Source organism: Mastigoproctus giganteus, chromosome 8, assembly GCF_048544385.1.
Source record: "Mastigoproctus giganteus isolate SK-2022 chromosome 8, ASM4854438v1, whole genome shotgun sequence".
Classification (NCBI taxonomy): Eukaryota; Metazoa; Arthropoda; class Arachnida; order Uropygi; family Thelyphonidae; genus Mastigoproctus; species Mastigoproctus giganteus.
Window position 1 is genome coordinate 148,441,002 of NC_143582.1, and position 22,414 is coordinate 148,463,415.

At 37.9% G+C, this 22,414-nt stretch overlaps 1 protein-coding gene across 2 annotated transcripts in view; it reads right to left on the reverse strand.

The window, feature by feature from the left end:
* LOC150081910 (UBX domain-containing protein 1) overlaps nt 1–22,414 on the reverse strand; it is a 231,312-nt gene that overhangs the window by 196,325 nt on the left and 12,573 nt on the right. For both annotated transcript variants that reach the window (XM_090379816.1, XM_090379815.1), the window contains exons 2-3: nt 18,747–18,800; nt 10,574–10,653 (exon numbers count right to left, since the gene is read on the reverse strand). In XM_090379816.1, coding sequence (XP_090235942.1) covers nt 10,574–10,653; nt 18,747–18,800 — 134 coding nt within the window. The remainder of the gene's footprint in view (nt 1–10,573; nt 10,654–18,746; nt 18,801–22,414) is intronic.

Genomic DNA, 22,414 nt, shown 5'->3' on the forward strand with positions numbered 1-22,414 from the left:
CTAACTCTTCAGTGGTAAAGGGCCCGTTATAGGGATGAGACCTTCTTGATTTAAAGTTAATTGGCTGCTTTTCACATTTATCTTTCCAGACCAGAAATTCTGGGGAATAAGCAGATGTTGACGAGATGGCAGAAAAAGTCTCCCCAAGTGCATTGGCTATTGCAGTTGGATCTGCAATAACGCATCCATTATACTCCAGGACCGATGAAGGGTGCGATGTATATTTACCCTTCATTTTCCGGATTTTGTCCCAGATAGCTTTACTGCTGGTTGACTGGGTAATGGTGGATGTAAAGCGGACCCACGATTCCTTTTGGCTCTGACGACGAATATATCGCGCTTTCGCGCGTGCACGTTTGAAGGCTAAGAGATTGGCTATGGTAGGATATCGTCGGAATATCCCCCAAGCTTTGTTTTGTGCCTTTTTTGCTGCTGTGCATTCAGTATTCCACCAAGGTTTTGGAAATGGCGGAAACCGGGTAGATGTTTTCGGAATTGTAGCTGCAGCTGCATGGACAATGCTTTCTGTGATGTACGCCACTGCGTCATTAATATGCTCCCGACTGACTGTACTGATGTTAAAGTCTACCAGGTGTTGAAAGGTGTTCCAGTCAGCCTGATCAATCTTCCATCGTGGTAACCTAAAAGGTGAACATGGCGTCACTTTAAGTAGGCTGGTTATCACGGGGAAGTGATCACTCCCATAAAGATTCTCCTCTACCTCCCAAGTGATTGAAGGAAGGAGAGAGGGGGAACATATAGAGAGGTCAATAGCAGAGAACGTACGGGTAGGCATGTGAAAAAAGGTGTTAGTTCCCACATTTAGAAGGGATAGGTCATTGTCATTGAGCACATGCTCTATGACACGTCCCCTTCCATTAACGTTTGCACTACCCCACAGGGTGTTATGTCCATTGAAGTCGCCCAGGAGTAAGACAGGCGTAGGCAGCTGCACAATGAGATCATCAAGGTCTCTCTGGGAGATATCAGCCCCAGGTGGCAAATATACTGAGCAGACTGTTATTAAGAACCCTACCGTAAGGCGAACCGCTACTGCTTCTATGTTGGTGGTGAGCGCAATAGTTTGATATGGGGTATGGTTGGCCAGAATTATAGCAACACCCCCATGAGCAGGTCCATCGTCAGTTCTGTCCTTTCGAATGATGGTAGTGTTACGAAGCGAAGGGTTTTCATTTGGCTTCAGGTGTGTCTCTTGTAAGCAAAAGCAGACTGGCTCATGCTTTTGCAGAAGGGCCTTGATGTCATCATTGTTTCGCCGGAATCCACGACAGTTCCACTGAAGGAATTTAGCCATTATTTTGGCTTGGTGGGTCCATCAGGCGGCTTCCGAGGTGCTGAGGGCTTACCTTTTTCAGTCTTGGATTTATCCTTCCTGGGGAAGTACGGACGCTGTCCAGTGTCCATTTCCTCCTCAGCAAAGAGCTCCAAAACTGAGTCTTCTTGTACCTCCTTCTGCTCTACATCCATGTTTTCTTGGGTTGTAGGTGGTATTTCCCCTTTCTTATTCTTTTCTTTCGTGATAGATTTTGTTATTTGTGGAGCATTAGGAGGTACTGATATAGGAGTGGCAGCTGATTGGTCCTTCTGTGCAGGTTTTTGGGAGCATAAGAGATAACGTGCGATAGGGGTAAATGATTCTTTTGGAGGGATGGACATGTCCGTCTGAGTTCCAATGGAACACCTCCCTGCTACCTTCTGGGCGTAGGTAGGTTTTTTGATGTTGACAGGTTTCACTGCTTTCCTTGCCTCCTGATACGATATGTTTAGCTCTGCCTTCAGCCGTTGAATTTCTTTTTCTTCTTTCCACCTCTGGCATGCTCGTGAATAGGCCGGGTGTTCGCCTTCGCAATTAATACAGGTGGGTTTTTCGGCTGAACATGCTGTTGTTTCGTGGTCCTTTGCGCCACATCGAGCGCATGCAAGGACTCCACGGCAGGCCATTTGAGAATGTCCATATTTCTGGCATTTAAAACACCGTAAAGGGTTGGGAACATATGGACGCACTGGACAGTTGATGTAGCCAGCTTTAATCTCATCAGGAGGTTTGGGAGAGTTAAAAGTCAGGATAACACTCCTGGTTTTAACAAGTTTCCCATCCCTACGCGCACTAATTCTCTTGACGGCTATAACTCCCCGAGGTTTCAGTTCCAAGCAGATTTCCTCCTCGGTTACATCGAGAAGGTCCCATTCCGAAATGACACCTCTCGATGAGTTTAGTGTTCTATGTGGTGTTACTGTTATGGGTATTCCTCCAATTGATGTTGCACGGAGTAGCTGCTCAGACTGCCGGTCAGTTTTGGTTTCAATTAAGAGGTCTCCAGAACGGAGCCTCTTAACCGATTTGGGTGACCCTGCTAACCCATCTAACCCTTTCTGTATGAAGAAGGGCGACATTTTGCCAATCGGTTTTTCTGTGGTAGAATGAATAATTAAAAATCTTGGAACAGGCCCAGATGATATTTCTGTTCGCTGCCTCTTTGTAGCAATAATGCTATCTGTCTCTCCGTCTGTATTTTCAGATAGGGACCGGGTTGGGGCCCCTGAAGAAGTAAGTTTATCAGGATTCATATAGGTTTTTAGTTGTTCAGTGCCCGGGCTCCCCACCCACCACGGAGCCCAAAGGGACGCCCACTACCCGGCATGCAATAAATGCGCTCGGGAGTGGGACGCCAGGGCTACCCAGACACTATAACCGCACCGCCGCCAGCCTGAATCCTGTCCCTCGGACCATGAGGTTAGGGGCGTGGCATTGACACGGTTGACCCTCGCAGGCGAACCTACTAGCCGATTGATCCTAGCCGGGCCTTCCAGGACCACCCGTCTTGTCGAAGCAGGGGCCAAAGTGGTGTATTGAAGCTGGGCCCCTCAACCACCAGGATCCCCCTTTCCGAATTTCCACGGGTCGCAGCGCACGGCAAACACGCCGGATTCCATTGATGTAAGCCTGGAACCTGGGCTGTGGGCGTTGGATCCCAGTGATGCTAGTCTGGAAGTCCAGCAGCGTCACTGGGAGGTCCCCTCACCACGTACAGGTGCCCACGTCGAGGGGAATGCAGACAGGCTGCCAGGGCAAGTCATGGGGTTTTGTTAATGATATATAGGAATTTTGCTAGCAGGGAAAAGGAGGTGATTGTCCCTCTGTATAAGGCAATGGTCAGGCCATGCCTTGAGTACTGCATACAGGTCTGAAGACCTCATTTTAGGAAGGATGTAGATTTGCTTGAGCATGTACAGAGAAGGGCAACAAGATTGGTGAGAGGAATGAAGGGATCCTCTTACCAGACGCTTAAGTTCTGCAAATTGCAGTGGCTGGAGACTAGGCACCTGCGCGGTGATCTGATTGAGGTGTATAAGGCCTTGAATGGGTTGAGCATGCTGAATTCTGATGGGATCCTTCCACTTGTTCAGATTACGAACCTAAGGGGGGCATAAATTCAAATTAAGAAAAGACAGATGTAGAATAGATGTGTTGAAATTTGCCTTTAGCCAGAGTGTGGTTAATTGCTGGAACAAACTTCCATCTGTCATTGTGGAAGTTGATAGGTTAAATAAATTTAAGGAGGAACTGGACAAGCATTTGGAGGGAATGGTGCGATTTTTTTTTTTTTTTTTTTTGGCTGACGTTCCATAAGCTGATACACTTGCTTTCTTGCATCACATGCCACTACTACTACTTCAAAGTAATTCAGAGTTTAGCTGTGTGTCTGTGTTTGTCATTCACATTATGTTTGAGTGTCATATTTATTTTGTTCTGTGCATTATTGTGTGTGGGGAGGGGGGTGCACAGATATATACAGATGGAATGATGCCTTTCACATTACTACCGTAGTTTTTCTTTAAGAGTTATCTATGGCATATCTACACCGATATTATATTGATATAAAATCTTAAAATATTATGCCTAGTTGCACTTAGTTTTATTTAAATATTATCACATAAACCTTTTGGCATCTTTCATATTGTGTGATTAACTTCACAAGTGGGTTGTCATGTTTGCAATACCAGGGTACCTGCCCACCCACCAATGAAAAGCCAACTAGTTTGAAACGGTGCTGTCTGGGTGGTGGTGGTGGCCACCGAAAATAAGTAACAATAGTCTTCTCTATTAGTGAAGCTTTACTTATTCGAGGTAGTGCAATACATGGGCAACTTATTGTGAAGGATGAGCAAAATATGAGATACACACAGATGAAATGATGCCTTTCACACTATCACTGTAGTTTTTCTTTAAGAGTTGTCTATGGTGTATTTACACCAATATTATATAGATACATATAATTCTAATTACCAATATATATAAAATATATACAGATAAAAATAATTACAATAATTACTTATCATAATTATTTTTATCATTAATTACAGATTTAGAGTTATAAAAGACGAGTAGAGAAACAACCTACTCTCATGACATTTTTAAAAAAGTTTAAAAGTAATGAAAGCAATGTTGACAAAAACAGAAGTGACAAAAAGGAGAATATAGGAGTTGTTTGTTATTTGGTTTTTAGGAGCATTAGCAACTAAGGCCATATTGCTCCGGGATATGCGGTGGTCATTCCCTGACCTTTCCACATCCTCCATATTTGGTGGTGACGGGCTCGAACCCCGGTCTAATCAAGAAGCGTGTGCTACACACTGCTGCTCCTTCCCACCTGACTACGGAGGCGCCTGCACAGGAGTTGTTTCATCACAAAACACTTTAGAAGAATGTTCAGCTTCAACTTCAAATGAACTTCAATATGATAGAGATATTGGTTATGTTGGTTTTACACAGAAAATAGTTGAGAATAATTTTACAGCGTACTGCATGATCCATGGTGTCCAACTGAAAACTACAAATTTCCCTCTGTTGCCAAAGAAACAAAAATTGATCATTCAAAATGCACTGGATTTCCTTGGCTGTCGACATACACTTGACAGTTGTTTTTGCAGAATTTGTATGTTGTTTGGAGGAGATGAGGGAGGGGGAAGTCATGTGAAAACTGGGAAAGTTGGCAATAGAACCTTTATCATCATACAAAAATGCCAAGAATGATTTCAGAGTTCATAAGAAAAATGAATACCATAAGAACAATGTAGTGAGGTCTCAGCATTTTATTGACACGATGGTAAAACATTAAGTACTGAAGCAGTAATAGACAATGCTAACAAGCAAAGAATAGAAAGCAATAGACAAAAATTAATAATGATTGTTAAGACTATAATATTTTGCACAATGCAAAATGTCACTTTAAGGAGTCATAGAGATGATGGGTCCATTTTCATAGACAAAGACAATGATGATAAGTTGAAAACAAAAGGGAATTTCAAGGCGTTATTAAGATTTTGTGTCGATGCTGGTGACAAGATCCTTGAGAACCATTTCAACTTCAACAATTTGGAGACTACTGGAAAAAATGCTACTTTTATTAGAAAAACAACTCGAAATGAATTAATTAAATGCTGCGGAAAATCACACAAAGTAAAATTGTTGAAAATTAAAATTCAAAGTTTTATAGCAATTTTATAGTAAGTTTTGTAGTAATTTTCTAGAACTAGGGAACATAATTTCAATTTAGGGTGGGAAGATGTTTACACTGAATTGCAAGAAGTTTTATTTTAGCCAGCAAGTTATAAATTACTGGAATAAATTAACCTACATTAGTGGTAGAAGCTGACAGTTTGGGGAAATTCAAAGGTCAGCTGGACCTATGGGAGGAGGAGGGAAACACATAGGTTGTCTATTTCCTTTTTTCTTATTAATTTTTTATTTTATTTTATTATTCTTTTATTTTATATTATTTTATTATTCTTTTATTTTATTATTTTTTTTAACTTTTTTTATTATTTTATTTTTATTTATTATTATTTTTTTTTTTGGCTGGTGCAGCATTAAGTCATAGGCTTCCTTGCACCATGTGACCATTGCTAATACTCAATACTAATACCAGGCCGACCGGGCTAGCCAGGTGGGTAAAGTGCCTGCCTGGCAACCCAAAGGTCGCGGGTTCGAATCCCGCCTCGGGCTTGGATCAAAGTACTGTAAAAACCTTGGAAGGTGCATTATGGCCACAGAAGCCGATGCGCCAACAACTACCAAAAAAAAAAAAAAAAAAACACTAATACCAGTATCCTGGCTGACGAAACAACCAATGTTAGCATTTCCAAACAGCTCTCATTCTGCATTTGGTTTTTCGACACAGAAAAGTGCACTATAGAATAAAATTTTCTTGGGTTTACCAAAGTTATGAACTTGACTGGTGAAGGTTTGAGTGACACTATAATTGACTTTTTTCAAAGAACCAATTTGGATATTGCATTCCTCCATGGACAAAGCTATGATGGTGCCACTATCATGAATAGAGTGTTGAGAGGAGTACAAGCAAGAATTTTGAAAATAGCACCTCTCGCTATTTACACACATTGTGTCAATCACAGGCTGAATTTAGCTTTAAACAAAGCAAGCATGGTACCTAATATTCACAATAAAGGCAGTATTAAAGGCAGTATTAATATTCACAATAAAGGCATGGTACCTAATATTCACAATAATTACAAACGTTAACAATTTTTAAGAGAATTTGCCTCAAGAACCCAACTTTTACAGTCTCAGAAAGCAATAAAGGCCAGGAATCTTTGTGAAACTCATTGGGTTGAGAGGCATGACGGATTCTACATTTTTTGGAAATACTGCCTGCAGTAGTTTCTGTAATGGATGATATAAGTAGCACCAATACTGCCAGTACCCATGCAGCAAGCAATGCCCAGGTGTTGTCTACAGCAATTTGCAAATTTGAGTTTTTGCTGTGCTTAAAAATTTTGACATTTTTAGCCATAACACTATCACTTTCAATTCAGCTGCAAAGATTAAATGTCAATTTCTGTAAGGCAAATGCAATGATAGAAACTGCTAAATTGGCATTAAATAGAATAATGGCAAATTCAGAAACTAAATTTAGAATTATATCTGACTAGACCAAGAGTATTGAAGAAAAATTAGATGTGGAATAAGTTCACGATTTTCCAAAGATATTACCATAGCTATTTCAAAATTGCAAGAAATAATTCCCAAATATTATTTTGATTCGGACACAACAGATGAAGCAATACTGGATGCAGAAAAACATATGAATCCAAAGGTACTTCATGGAGAATTAAAATTATGGAGGGAATTCTGGATACAGAAATCCGAAAAAGCTGATACGCCAATGGCAGGTTACAGATTTGTATCTGACATCCAAACATCGACTGCCTATTGAAAATTCTTTGTGTGATACCAGTTCTTCAACAGCAGAGCAATCTTTTAGTTTGCCGAAAAGAATTAAAACCTACTTGAGATCAACGATGGGTCAGGAGAGACTCAAATGGTTTCACTATGCTCAATATAAATAAAAATATTGAGATAACCCCTGGAGAGGTTCTAAATATATTTACCAGAAAACGTTTGCAAAAACTTCAATTTTTGCAAATGTAAATTTGTAATGTAATGTAAATTTGTGTTTATGTAAATTTGTTCTCTTCTCTCATCTCAAAGAACTGAATATTAAGTTTGGTAATAACATTTTATAAAACAAAATTTGTGACTTTCACTGCTGCACCTCATAAAATTGTAGTACAAACATACAAAACACTAATTTTCACATTCCTTATCATGAATATGAAAATATACTGAGATATTATTTATCAGTTGAGTCACAAACACTTTTATATAACATCTTTATATACAACTTTATACATTTTTTTTTTAAAATTGATAATTGGTCCATATAGACAAATAATTTTTAGGAGGATATAAGGTAGCAATATAATTATTTGTATCATGGTGCCCCTCCTGTCATTTATATTTCTGGGTCTGCCAGTGGTATGAAGCATACAGCCATTTTTCCACTGCTGAAATCCAAGATAAGCTGCTGACAGCCTATACCAGGCACGGGCAAACTATGGCCCGTGGGGCGCATGCGGCCCGTGAGCTTTAATTGTATTTTCAAAAAAAGCTTACTTATTTTATGCCTTTTGCGACGCATTTTTGAAAAATAAATTTATATAGGTAATACATTATAGAATTTGCCGACTTGTAAATTGTTTTATCATCTCTGTATTGTTCAAATTGAGATAGAATTTGAAATTGTGCGCGAACTGGAGCAAGCCAATGGGCGCTTTTATAACAGAATAATTTGCGATTATAAACTAACTGCACGAAACTACGATAACAGACAACCGATGATGACGACAGCGGCTTTGCTGCAGTGGCGGAGTAATGGGATAGGACTGCTGACCGGCCGCAATTCCAATCTGTTTTCTCTGACGGTCATCCCGCAGTTAGTTATCTTCGGTTATCATCTTGGTGCCAGTAGCGATAAAAATAATATTCACACCCTTTTAAAAAATAATAAAAAACGAAAAATTCAACAAGAGCATCATGTCTTCAATGAAGAGTGGAACACAAAATATTTTTTTGCTAACATAAATAACGAGACTATTTGTCTCATCTAAATTCATCTCATCTAAACATTCCGAATATGGTGCTAATTTAACTCCGGAAGCGAGAAAGAAAACTGCTGATGGATTGATTCAAAATTTATCTAGACAACAAAATGTGTTTACGCGGCTAACTAAGGAATAAGAAGCTACTGTAGAGGCAAGTTTTGTTATTTCTCATATAATTGCAAAAAGCAACGAGCCTTTTTCTGATGGATACTATATTAAAGAATGCATGACTGAAGCTTGTGGAATTATATGTCCTGACATTAAACACAAATTTGAGAATATAAGTTTGTCTCGGCGAACCGTAGTAAGAAGAATTGAATGTATCGATACAAATTTGAATGAGCAATTATTATCGGTATTAGAATCCACAATATGGTACTCGATAGCTCTCGACGAAAGCAACGACCGAAAGAATACTGCGCAGTTATTAATTTTCATATGTGGATTTACCTCTAATTTTGAAATTATTGAAGAGCTTCTTTCAATGGAATCTCTTAAAGACCAAACAACGGACTGATATATTTGAAAAATGCTTAACAAGATATAATTTACAATGGAACAAAATGGTAAGCGTAGCAACTGACAGAGCACCAAGTTTGACAAGTAAAAATGTTGGAGCGTTAAAGAAAATTCAGGATAAAACTTGTGAAAATTATCCTGATTATAATTTAATTACAATTCATTGAATTATACATCAACTATTATATAAAAATGTGTGAAAAGTTGAACATGTCACATCTCGTATTATTAAACTAGTAAATTTAATACGATCGAGGGGCCTGAAACACAGACAATTCGTTAATTTTCTTCAGGATATTGAGTACACAGATATTCCTTATCATAGCGAAATTCGATGGCTTAGCTTAGGAAAAGTTCTTCGGCGAGTATGGGATCTTAAAGATGACATCGTTCTATTTTTAAAACTGAAAAATATTATGGACTTTCCCGAATTAACTGATAATAACTGGATTTGTGAATTTGCGTTTACCCTGAACATTGTGATATGCTTAAATACTTTCAACACGTGTTACAAGGGAAAAATTTATACGCCCATGATATGGTAAAAAGTTTGAATGGATTTCAATTAAAACTCCAGTTGTTCCTTCGACATTTTATTGATTAACAAGGTAGACCACTTTCCAACCATGAAGTTGCTGAAGATTCCAGAAAATAAATTTGAAAAATATTGTGAAATTATCAACGCTCTGAATGACGCCTTTTCACAAAGATTTGGCGACTTCCAAAAAATTGAGACAAGTTTGGCAATAGTGCACTACCCATATTCAATAGAAATTGATAGTGCACTGAGTGAACCACAACTTCGGATTATAGATCTGCAGTGTGATATATATTTAAGGGAATTTCACCGTCGTGAGGAAATCTGTAAATTTTACAATACTCTTAATTCGGACAAATTCGACGAACTTAAAAGATTTTTCCCGAAAAATGTTGGTTATTTTTGGTTCAACCTACATATGTGAACAAACATTTTCCATCATGAATCTAAATAAAAATTCTTTACGATCAAGCATCACCGATGAACATTTACAAGCAGTTTTAAGAATCTCAACTACAAAATTAACACCCGAAATTAAAAAGATGTAAAACAGTTCCATTCATCTCATTAAATTCTTGGTTGTTAGAGAATAATTTTTTTATGTTATATTTCTTCTTCATGATAACAAATAATATATATATCTAAAAATAGTATTTTACGTGCAGCCCACCTTCTGTTTCAATTCCTAATGTGGCCCTTCAGCCAAAAAGTTTGCCCAGGCCTGGCCTATACCATATTTAATGAATACATGAATAGAAACATGAACCGGGCAAAGTGACAGTCTAAACAATCCAGGGTGGATCAAAACTAAATTTAATTTTTAAGTGACGAGTCTGTTAGGAGCTTTAAATAACAATAATAGTCGGCAGAGCACTAAGAAGCACCTCTGAATGGCTGTTCAGCATACATAAGTTGTTGTTTTTTTCATGTTTTGATTGTTATCCATATGAGAGAAAAAGACATAGAATACATCCTTTTATTAGATGCATATATACTTATTTAAAAATTAATAAAGAAAGAAATACTTACCTATACATTCTGGTTCTTTATTATCATTTAAAACTACAAATGGTTCATCAATGTCAGGGTCATCTGTATGTGCTAATAACCTGAAAATTTGGATAAAAATTATGATGATGATAATAATAATGGTGCTGGTGTTACTATAATACATAATAATAATAGTGGAGCAGCTATAACTATACTCTGTCTATAACAGTGCTCAGACACTGGTGTTACAGTTATTACTTTAGTTTACAATGTGTTCCTTTAATAGAAATGTGTTTTTATATAAGAGCTGAAAGAAAGCTTTCTAACCTTATTACCGAATTCCATATTATTACAAGGAATTTCATTTGAGTTTTTGAATTTATCTCTGTCCCTTTTGTTTTATACATGATGTATATTAATGCATAACATAACAGTGTTCTCGTTAAAAATTGCCTTTATTAGGCATATTGGCCTAACTATTTGCTACAACTTAGTCTTTTACATATTCAACTACCTTATCTAAACTGATTAAACTTCTCTACACTGCAGATACATTCAGGTTGTACCAGGCCTTTGCTTTCTCTTATTAAGGAAATATAACCTTAACTTCAATGATTATCTCACATAAATTACTACTGAATTTTTTGTACCTAGATGAATTAAACTCTCTCACAAAGATCATAATTAATGGAAATGCAAACGCTGTCTCAGCTCAACCAAAGTTAAGATTTAAAAGATGAAATCTTTTAAATTTTAACCTTTTCTCCAATTCTTAAACATGCATAATGAAAACTCCAAAAAAATTAGTCTACTCATTTTTTCTCTATGAAAATAAAGTCTAACTCAATTTCACTTCCCTCAAGACCACCATAATTCTCACAGCATAGCAAATTACAACCAATTTTGTGGTAGGCGGGAAACTAATTGTGGCAGCTATTCTAAAATCTATTCTAATATTACTGCACTAGAGAAATGCAATTTTCTATTAGCCAGCTTCTTGAAATGCCAAAGAGATATCATAAGCAACTTTGTATCAACCATAACCAAGCTAATTCTCAAAGTTGATTCTCTGATCAGCTATCCATTTTTAAATGCCAAACAACATGTGACTGAGAAACAGCCAAAAGTGAAAGGATCTGCTGGAGAAGAGATAATTACCAAGTTGTGATCTGAGGTGTCAAGATAACCACGCACTTCAAAGGGTTGTTCAGGAGAAAAAAATCAAGGATCTAGGCTGTGTGGTTAGAATTGTCTGGTATTCTGGCAAGTAAATGAAAAATCTGTAGCAATGTCACTTAGCAATGGCATCGTGAGTGAATGTTGAGTCTACGGAAGCATCCTATTTACGTAGTTCCAAATATATTAATGCACATGGAAGACTATTTTTGCAGCAAAGGGTAGACCATTCAGACGTATTTAACCGGATTTTTCGAAAGGAAATATATTTACGGTGGCATATATAAATTTAATTTTGTATAGTGTGTGAAATAAGCCTATACCTACTGTATATTTTAACAGTCAAGATTAAAAATTGCATAATGTACAAAGAGTCGGTGGGATTATCGACACTAAGTTTTACTTATTGTTGATAATCCCATTTGCTTCACTTTATGCAATAATTAGCATTAGTAGAGGCATATGATGCAAGAAAGCAAGCTTATGCAGCATCAGCCAAAAAAAAAAAAAAAAAATACTCCCATTTCACCCCTCCATTTCAAATACCTATCCAGCTCAGCCTTAAATTTATTTAGACTATCAACTTCCACAACAAAGGATGGAAGTGTGTTCCACCAACCAACTACCCGCTGGCTAAAGGCAAAAATGCAAAGGCAATAATTTAGCACCTTTAGTGAAAACTTTAAACATTATGATTATAAAAACTAATCACCATGTGAAGAATGTGCAGAAGCTTGTTACGCATCAATCATTTCTATAATTTTTACTTGTGATGTATGCAAAATTTTTTATATGATATGGTATATACAAGGTTTTACCTGATCAAATATTTATGAATGTGATAATGTTTATTCTAAAGTGCCACAGCAAATACAAAAGCTCTTCTAACTATATTGCCTTGTGTAGCGATACAAATGAACTTCACCTCCACCACAGAAGCTAACAATGATTCACGACGCTGTTGTGAAGTATAGTAATCACAAAAGCATCAGCACCTTGACCAGCTGGGTCCATGTGACTAGAAGACTGAATCCAGACAGAGTTGTGAACGTTAAAATCGCTAAGGAAAATCACTACCTCACTGGCAGGAAAGTTGGACTGGAGAAAGTCAAGCTTCAATGAAAGGGAGGCAGAGTTCCAAGTGAGTAGTGGAATTGGGAGATTAATAGAGGCAACAAATGAGGTTGACAGAATAAGGTATACAGATTTTAAGACAGAGAAAATCAAAAAGAGGAGATTGCAAATTACCAAATCTCTGACAGAAAAAATCAGAGCCAACTGAACAAAATCAGAGCACAAGTACCACCTTTTAAGCAAAAGGAATTGTACAGCAAATAACTGGAAACAACTGATATGAGCTAGTTGAATCAAAATGATAATTGAGGTTCTGTCAGAAAAAGTAAGTGGAGCTTTGGCAGACCATAAGTGGAAATGGACATCACTGAGATTGGAACTGATATCACACATATATGTGAAATGAATGAGACATATCTTTTTTGCAGATAAGTTTGTTCTATTAGTTTGACTAGTCATGATATATTCAGTAGTAAAGAAAAGGTTTGGGGGGGGGGACGTACAAATTAATGAAATTTTTGGATATGGAATACACATAGCAAGAACATACCCAGCTTCTTGACATAACATGACCTTGACAATGTCCCCAGAATACACACTACTCGGACTCATTCCAGTCACTATCTGGCAGAGTAGAAGCAGTGAGATTATACGCCAGCTAATTTGGATGCCTCCTAAAGAGTTACTAAAAGTTTTATAGCTTTGTTCTGGAGCATAAGCAGTGGTGGTACTGCACCAAATGATGAAAGTCTGCTACCTACTAGTATTCCCTGTTAATACAGAGGGCAGCATTCTTCTGTGTTGTGTGGATGCCCACAAACCTCAACCCCCCCTGCTTATGTTGGTTCACACCTGGGTGGTCACCTCCAGAATACTAGGTGCTGTATTTAAGGACTTGCACATGGGGGATTATGCTCATGTGTAGTACTAACAAAGGTGCACTATAGCCAGTATAGTTTATGCACCATTAAACACTCAGAACACACACTACTAACAGTCCCATCCACCCAGTCCCACCAACATGAGGGGGGTAAGTAGATGAACTTTTATCAACAAAATTCAGTCCACTTACTCAAGTGTCACCTGAATATCAGTTCCAGCAGTGTTTTAGACATCCATGTAGCAACCTACAACTTGTCATACTTGAGAGAATGTCTGTGCCCAGCCTCAAAGACAAGCCTGGAGTTCAGTTTAATAAGATCTTTGAAAAAAAATTTCATTTCTTTTTAAGAAAAAAAAAAAAAAAAAAAAAAAAAAAGGATGGAGTTGCCAAAAAAGCAATAATCTTATATTAACTATGCAGGCTTTCAACTAAATATTAGCATTAGTAAAGGCATACGATGCAAGAAAGCAAACTTATGCAGCACAGGCCAAAAAAAAACAGTAACAACACTCCGATTTCACCCCTCCATTCGTTCCAAATACCTGTCCAGCTCAGCTTAAATTTATTTAAGCTATCAACTTCCACAACAAAAGATGGAAGTCTGTTCCACCAATCAACTACCCACTGGCTAAAGGCAAACTTCTGCACATATATCCTACAACTCTTAACTAAATTTGAATTTACGCTCTCTCAGGTGATTATTCTGAACAAGAGGAAGAATCCCATCAGCACTGAGCATGCTCAAACCATTCAAGGCTTTATACACCTCAATCAGGTCACCTCGCGGGTGTCTAGTCTCCAAACACTGTAATCTGCAAAATTTAAGCCTCTCATTGTAAGAGCAACCCTTCGTTCCATTCACTAATCTTGTTGCCCTTCTCTGCACTCATTCCAACAGCTCTACATCCTTATTAAAATGAGGCCTTCAGACCTGTATACAGTACTCAAGGTGTGACCTGACCATCGCCTTATCCCTGCTAGAAAAATTCCTGTATAACTGCTTTTTTTATAAACACTACAAAAAAAAAAAAAAAAAAAAAAAAAGACAAAAAAATCAGTTATCTACCAAAACAGTGATGAAAACTAAGATGGTTTATTTATACAGCTTACCCATCTTTTCTAATAATTTGTTTGTTTGTTATTTGGTTTTTAGGAGCATTAGCAACTAAGGCCATATTGCTACAGGGATATGCGGTGATCATTCCCTGACCTTTCCGCATCCTCCATATTTGGTGGTGACGGGCTCAAACCCCGGTCTAATCAAGAAGCGTGTGCTACGCACTGCTGCTCCTTCCCACCTGGCTACGGAGATGCCTCTAATACTTTGTCCAATCTTTAAATTTACTTACACTGCTCACTTACACAACACCAGGTAAAAAAGTTTATTCAAACAATAATATACTCTCTCAGTAAAAGAAAATTTCTACACATCTATTCCAATTTAAATTTATCATCCATTGAGTGTGTCATCCAACAAAAAAGTAAAGGTGTCATCATCATCAGCCATTTTCAATCCACTGCAGGATGAAGGCCTCTCCAGCAGCTTTTCAGTTCCTTCTGTTTTTGTACAATGGACATCCATTTACTACCATGAACTCGTGAATTTCATCTATCCATCTCCATTCTCCATCGTTGTCTTGCAGGTTTTCTTCTAGCTCCTCTTGGGTACCATTCTATTATTTTCTTCACCCATCTGTCATCATGTCTTCCAGCTATGTGTCCTGACCAAGAACATTTTAGTTCTTTAGTTTTGATAAAAATGTCCTTTACTTGAGTTTGCTGCCTAATCCATGTGTTTCTCTTCTTATCTAAGAGTCTGATTCCAAATGTAATTCGTTCCATTCTTCACTGTGTAGTTTTAAGCTTCTCTTCCATTCTTTTGGTGAATGCCCAAATTTCACTTCCATAAGTCATGGTGGGGAGTATACATTGGTTCATTATTTTATGTTTCAGACAAATTGGGATATTGCTCCTCTGTATGTGACTATATTTCCTGAATGCAATCTATCCAAAATTTATTCTTCTCTTCACTTCCAGCCATTTATCATTATTACAGCTAATGACTTGTCCCATATAAGTATATGAATCTACCTTTTCAATTACTGCTCCTTCAATGATTATATACCTTTCTGTGGCATACTTGTTGATCATCACTTTTGTTTTAAGCATATTCATCTTTAGTCCGATATGCTTGCTAACTCTGCATAACTTATTAAGATTTTCCTCTAATTCTTTGGGATCATGGCTTATGATCACAATGTCATCTGCAAATCGTAAATGGTTTAGGAATCCTCCATTCACATTGACTCCTTTCTGTAATCAGTCTAATCCGAAAGCTTCCTAAGGCAGCAGTAAACAACTTCAGAGATATTGTGTCTCCTTGTCAAAGTCCTTTCTCAATTTTAAATTTGTACTGTTTTTGTCTAATCTAATAATGGAGGTAGCATTCTCATATTTTCTTCAAAATCATAATATATGGGATATCTATGCCTTGTATTTCCAGTGCCTGAAACATTGCCTTATGCTGTACACAGTCAAATGCCTTTTCATAATCCACAAATACCAGGCATAATGGTGTTTTATGTTCTTTTGCTTTCTCCATTAGCTGTGATATTACATGAAGGTGATCCATAGTTGAGAATCCTGTTCTAAAGCCAGCTTGCTCTTTTGGTTGATTCTCATCAAGTATGTTTTCTAATCTGTTAGTAATGACCTTTGTGAACAACTTTTAAGTGTGGGATAACAAGCTAATTGGTCTATAATTTCCAATTTTTGATTTATCTCCTTTCTCATGCAGCAAAACTATGCTTGCATTATTCCACTCCTTAGGTGTCACTCCTTTTCTAATACATTTTGCGAAGTCTTGCCAGTTTCTGTGTCATGTCTCTTCCTCCCAATTTTAACAGCTCTACAGTAACTTCATCTTTATGGTGCATTCAAATTTATGGTGCATAAATCATTATAACCTTTAGCTTGTAGCTCTTAGAAATCCATCTTGACACCCTCGGGATGTACTTTTGAATTCCAAAATGTTGTTTTTTATATCTTTATGGACCAGAAATCCAACTCCACCTTCGCTCCTTTCACTGTTCCCACTGGTGTACAGCAGATTTCCACATGATAAACTTAAGTGATTCATTTCTTCTTCGTGTTTCAGCCAAACCGATTATTTTCTAATTCCTTTTCCAGCTCTAATATCCTATCATCACCAATGAGCAATCTTACGTTGTAACAGGCCAGTTCAGTTTCCATGCATGGCGGCCTGGTCGTACCCAGAGATTCTTAGCACCCTCTGCCTCCACTCTGATCCTCTCGCTGCCGTAAGAGGGGGAGTGAAAGCTGCTCGGGACTGAGGGCCATTTGTTTTGTCATGCTGTCATGTGCTGGAGGATTTCGTCTTTTCCTCTTCACACTGACCAGGCGTCTTGAAGAGAACCACTCTACACGTTTGTTGCCACTTAAGTGACATAACAGGGCTTACCATCGAGAAGTTGTGCATGAGTGGATTTTAGGGAGACAGGCCAACCAGACTTCTCCTAAATCTTCTGAAATAGAAAGATATTGGATCCATCAGTGTTTTAAACTGAGTGCCTGGTAACACACAGAATGCCTGTTCTCCTCTAAGTCAATAAGGGTGTCATCTGTATTTCATTTTATTCAGCCCATTTCAAGCCTTAAACAATTCAATTAGAACTCCTTGTAGATGCTTTTTTTTTCTATATTCTACAATTAATAGAACTCAAGTCGTTCTTGGTAAGGGCACCCTTCTGTGTCCCTGATTAATCTTGTTGCTTTTCTTTGCAACCAAATTCCAACAGGTCTATGTCATTCCTAAAATTAAGCTTACAGATCTTCAAGCAGAACACAAGTTGTGGCCTAACCATGTTTTATAACCACCTCTTTCTTGGTATGTTATTCTGGGACTACTGCTACCAAATGAAGTTATCTTGCATTTTCGATGTTAAACCTCAACTGCCGCTTTTCAGCCCATCTGCTTAATTTATCCAAGTCTTACTGGACTAGCATACCCTTATTATTATCATTAACCAACCTGCCAACCTTCATATCTCAGCAGCAAACTAAGGCATTAAACATGATATGCCTACATCACTATCATTAATAAATAGTGAAACAGCAAAGAGTCCAACAACAAACCCCAAGAGCTTCCACTAATATTAGTCTATGAAGTGCAATGGGCAGTAAAACCCACTCTCTTCTCCTGCGACTCAACCATTCCTTTTGCCATAGGAGTAACTTTTTCCCAAATCCACACTGTGTTTTGGGTGGATAGCTATACAACCAATTTGTATAGCAGTCATTAATGTAGCACAGTATCAAAAGCTTTACTGAAATATAGGCACGTGACATCAAAATTATTTCTTCCATTCAGTTCCTTTGTGACTACATAACAGTAGCTAATCAGGTTGGTTACACAAGACCACTCCTTAACAAATCCATGCTGTGACTGCTACATAACTACATTCTTGTCATGATCATCCTGCATTAATATTTAACAGTGACTGCATTATTTGCCTTGGTTCAGCAAACAAGCTTATGGGTCTGTATGTATTCGCTTTGCCATTTAATCCTCCCCTTTTTGTAAGTGTGATAATATTAAATGGAAATATATGATCAATTGCCACTAAAAGAACAGTGAGCTTTTTAAAGCCAAGTCACCAAGACTGATGCTCCAAATGTCTGCAGCAAATAATTTAAAACTTAATATCCTGAAATATCTGATAATATCTTAATTTTATAACTTATTAAATTAATCACATTATACTTTTAAAAAAATCTACTCATAATTTATTCTTTCTACTAACAACAACATTATTAAACCATACGTTTATTTGCTGTAATGTACAAGTAAAATAATAAAAAAAAAAAAAAAACACAATTGAATCCTTCACATTATATTCCAAAAACTTATGAACATTATCAAACCATAAGTGAATTTGCAGTTTATACAAAAGTAAAATCAGAAAAGAAAAATCATAAAATCTAGCATGTGAGAAAAAAAAATTTAACTAAATGTTCTCCTAGGTGGGGGGGGGGGAGCCTACAAAATTGCTTCCTTACCATTCCATAGCAGGTTCTACACCCTGATTTCCTGTAACAGTTAAGGCTTTCTCCCTGTAAAAAAAAAAAAAAATGCAGTTCTCGAATAATTTTCTAGTTGATGTTGAGTTAAATTGATAAATTTAACTCAGCTTTTCAGAAAAAACTTCACAAAATATAAAGCACTATTTTTATAACTACATATAGCATAATCTGGCAGAATTTACTAGAATACAGGGGATCCTCGTTATCCGAGAATAATTTGTTCCAGAAATTTCCAATATTAAAATGAATCCACTTAAACGGGGACCAATTTTTGTAACTTTTATTATTTAAATAAAACTAAATGCAACTAGGCATAATATTTAAGAGTTTTAAGATCCTATATCTATATAATATCAGTGCAGATACACCATAGACAACTCTTAAAGAAAAATTACAATAGTAGTGTGAAAAGCATTATTTCATCTGTATTTCATATTGTGCTCCTCCTTCACAACGAGTTGCCCATATATTATTATTATTATTAGCTGTATGGTGCAAGAAAGCCTGAGGCTTATGCTGCACCAGCCAAAAAAAAAAAAAAAAAAACACAAATACACGAATTACCCTGTGAGAGAGTGAGAGAGATAACAAGAGTCAGAATTAGAAGGGAATCACCAAGAAAGAGAAGAATGATGATATCCAGCTTAGAACCCTGGGTGTGCCAAACCCATACTCACCAGATGTGAGCCCCCAAGGTTGCACTACCTTGAATAAGTAATGCTTCACTAATAAAGAAGACTATTGTTGCTTATTCTCAGTGGGAGCCACCACCCAGATGGCACCCGCTTCAAAGCTAGTTGGCTTTTCATTGGTGGGTGGGAAGGTACCCTGGTATTGCAAGTGAAGCGTTACTTATTCGAGGTAGTGCAATACATTGGCAACTCACTGTGAAGGATGAGTAGTTATGATGTATCCACACCGATATTAGATTTTATTATGTACTTGTACATAGTAAAAAATGGATGAAGGAACTAAAAAATGAGAAAATTATTTTATTAGACATTTTTTATTATAATATTCTACACAATGTAAGGTTAAGTAAAGTTTATTGAAATTACAATATTTTTCAGTTGTACGAATAAAGAATGAATCAATAGTTGTCGTATTTTTTCAGATAAAATTGGGTTATAGCATTTAGTTATGTCTTTAACCTCACGCTTAAAATTTGTTGCACAATCATGAAGATTGTTCTCACAAAAAAAAAAAAAAAAAAAAAAAACAGTGCCTGATCAATTTTCTCAATTATTTTTTATTTGTTGTTTTTTTTTTTTTTAGGAGCATTAGCAAATAAGGCCATATTGCTCCGGGGATATGCGGTAGTCATTCCCTCACCTTTCCGCATCCTCCATATTTGGTGGTCACGGGCTCGAACCCCGGTCTAATCAAGAAGCATATGCTATGCACTGCTGCTCCTGCCCACCTGGCTACGGAGGCGCCTCACATTGTACTTTTCCCATTGTTCTCTTCACAGTCTCTAACATGGGTCTATCCCTGGGTCAAAACCTGAGAGTCCAAACTTGAGAGAGGTTTTGGGAGCACCATTCCAGATGTGGGAACGATATTTCATGGTAGGTTGGATTTGTTCTCTTCACACATCTCTAACATGGGTCTATCTCTGGGTCGAAACCTGAGTTCTAAACCCTTAAAATGTGTCCTCCACATGTTAGTCTCTAAAGTTCTTTGCCACCATCTGTATTTTCCAACAAAATACTCTGAAGGAGAATATTTTCTAGGTTTACCTTAGGAGCCACAATGAGACTGCTACTGTGATGTCCAAGTTCATAAAGTCCAGGTTACCATCTCTGCAGAGTCTAAATCTCAAAAGAATTTCTGGATGTTGTTTTGATGCGTAATACCCACAATTAGTTCAGTTATTATGTCCTCAATCCATAGTTCACGAAAATATTTTATGCCATGTTCTGTAGTACACCCCAGCAAGAAAACAAACAAGAAGGCACTCGAAATCCATTGTCAACCCTTGTCCGGTATTATTATTGTGCCCTATCCAAGTGCTGAGCAAGGAAAAATTCTGTATCCAACTTACCCTCGGCATAATTATTTTTGTCTCCAATTTGTAAAGTACTATATGGTATACAGGGTGTCTCCAAAAATATTGGTACAAACGTTCAGGGGAGGTAGGTAACATCTAAAGGAATGTGAATCGCATAGGAATCCATAACAGGAAACAACACAGGAAAGTAGTAGCAGAGGCACAAGAAGCAGAAATGACACAAGACAGTAATTAGTAGCAAACATTTATTTGACATAATATTAACAATGGAGTACGAGATGGATGCATCTCATGATGTTACAACAGATGCACGAAGGTTCCACCGTGAGACGCGATGCATGCATGACACCGACGCAGCATGGATTGGCGGACACGGTCGAACACACCTAGCGCGGACGAGTCTCACCACGAGATCCATTCCCGTCTCCACAGACAATTCATGCATGATAGATTTGAGAGGCCCCACAGAAAGAAATGAAGGCTCGATAAATCAGGTGAGCGTGGGGGTCAGGCTAAACGGGTCCACCACGGCCAATCCATCGACGCCCAAAACGCCTGTTCAAATGGTCACGAACACACCTTCCATAATGGGCAGGCGGCCCGTCATGTTGAAACCAAATGTTGCATCTCACATTTGCTGGAACATCATCTAGTAACCCTGGTAGAACTTGTTCAAGAAAGATCCGATATTTACCGGAGTTCATGCGGGATAGTGACAGGGCTGGGCCGACTAAGCAGTCACCGACCATACCTGCCCACACATTTATTGCGAAGCAATGTTGTGCCGCATGGGGGTGCACACCGTGTGGGTTGTCGTGAGCCCACACATGAGCATTCTGCTGATTGAATAAGTCTTCCTGAGTGAAATAAGCCTCGTCCATGAACAAAACATAGGCTGGAAAATTCAAGTCTTGAACACTTTCTTGGAGAAACCACTGCGCAAAAACCACACGTGCAGGATGATCATGGGGGAGCAGTAACTGAACCCTTTGGAGATGAAAGGGATGTAAGGAATTGTCATGCCAGACACGCTGTACACTGCAATGAAACACTCCTAAGGCAGAGGCAACGGCACGTGTGCTGCTAGTAGGATAATTCTGGACGGCATTCAACACACTTTCTTCCATGGCAGCAGTTTGCGTCAAACATGGTCTGCCTGCACTACTCCTTTTACCTCTAAATGACCCATAATCGCACAGATTTTGATCGGTGTTTTGATACACCATACGACACTCTTAAAAAAACTACAAAGTAGTTGTTGTGGGCATCATTTGCTTTTTCTCATATTGTGCTCTGCCTTCACGACGAGTTGCCATGATACTGCACTACCTCAAATAAGTAACGCTTCACTAATAGAGAAGGCTATTGTTACTTATTCCCAGTACCACCACCCAGACATGTTTCAAGACTATTGGCCTATCATCAGTGGGTGGGCAGGTACCCTAGTATTGCAGACATGACGACCCAGTTGTGAAGTTAATCGCACCAGCAATTAATTTAAGCTATCCTGTACACATGCTATGATATGTACTGTTCATGCTTGTTCTCAGGTACCCATGAGAAAGAACAAGCATAAACAGTCAATCATTTTCTTGTAACCTTTAATCTAAAGCAGTTATGTTATTTTTTCAAA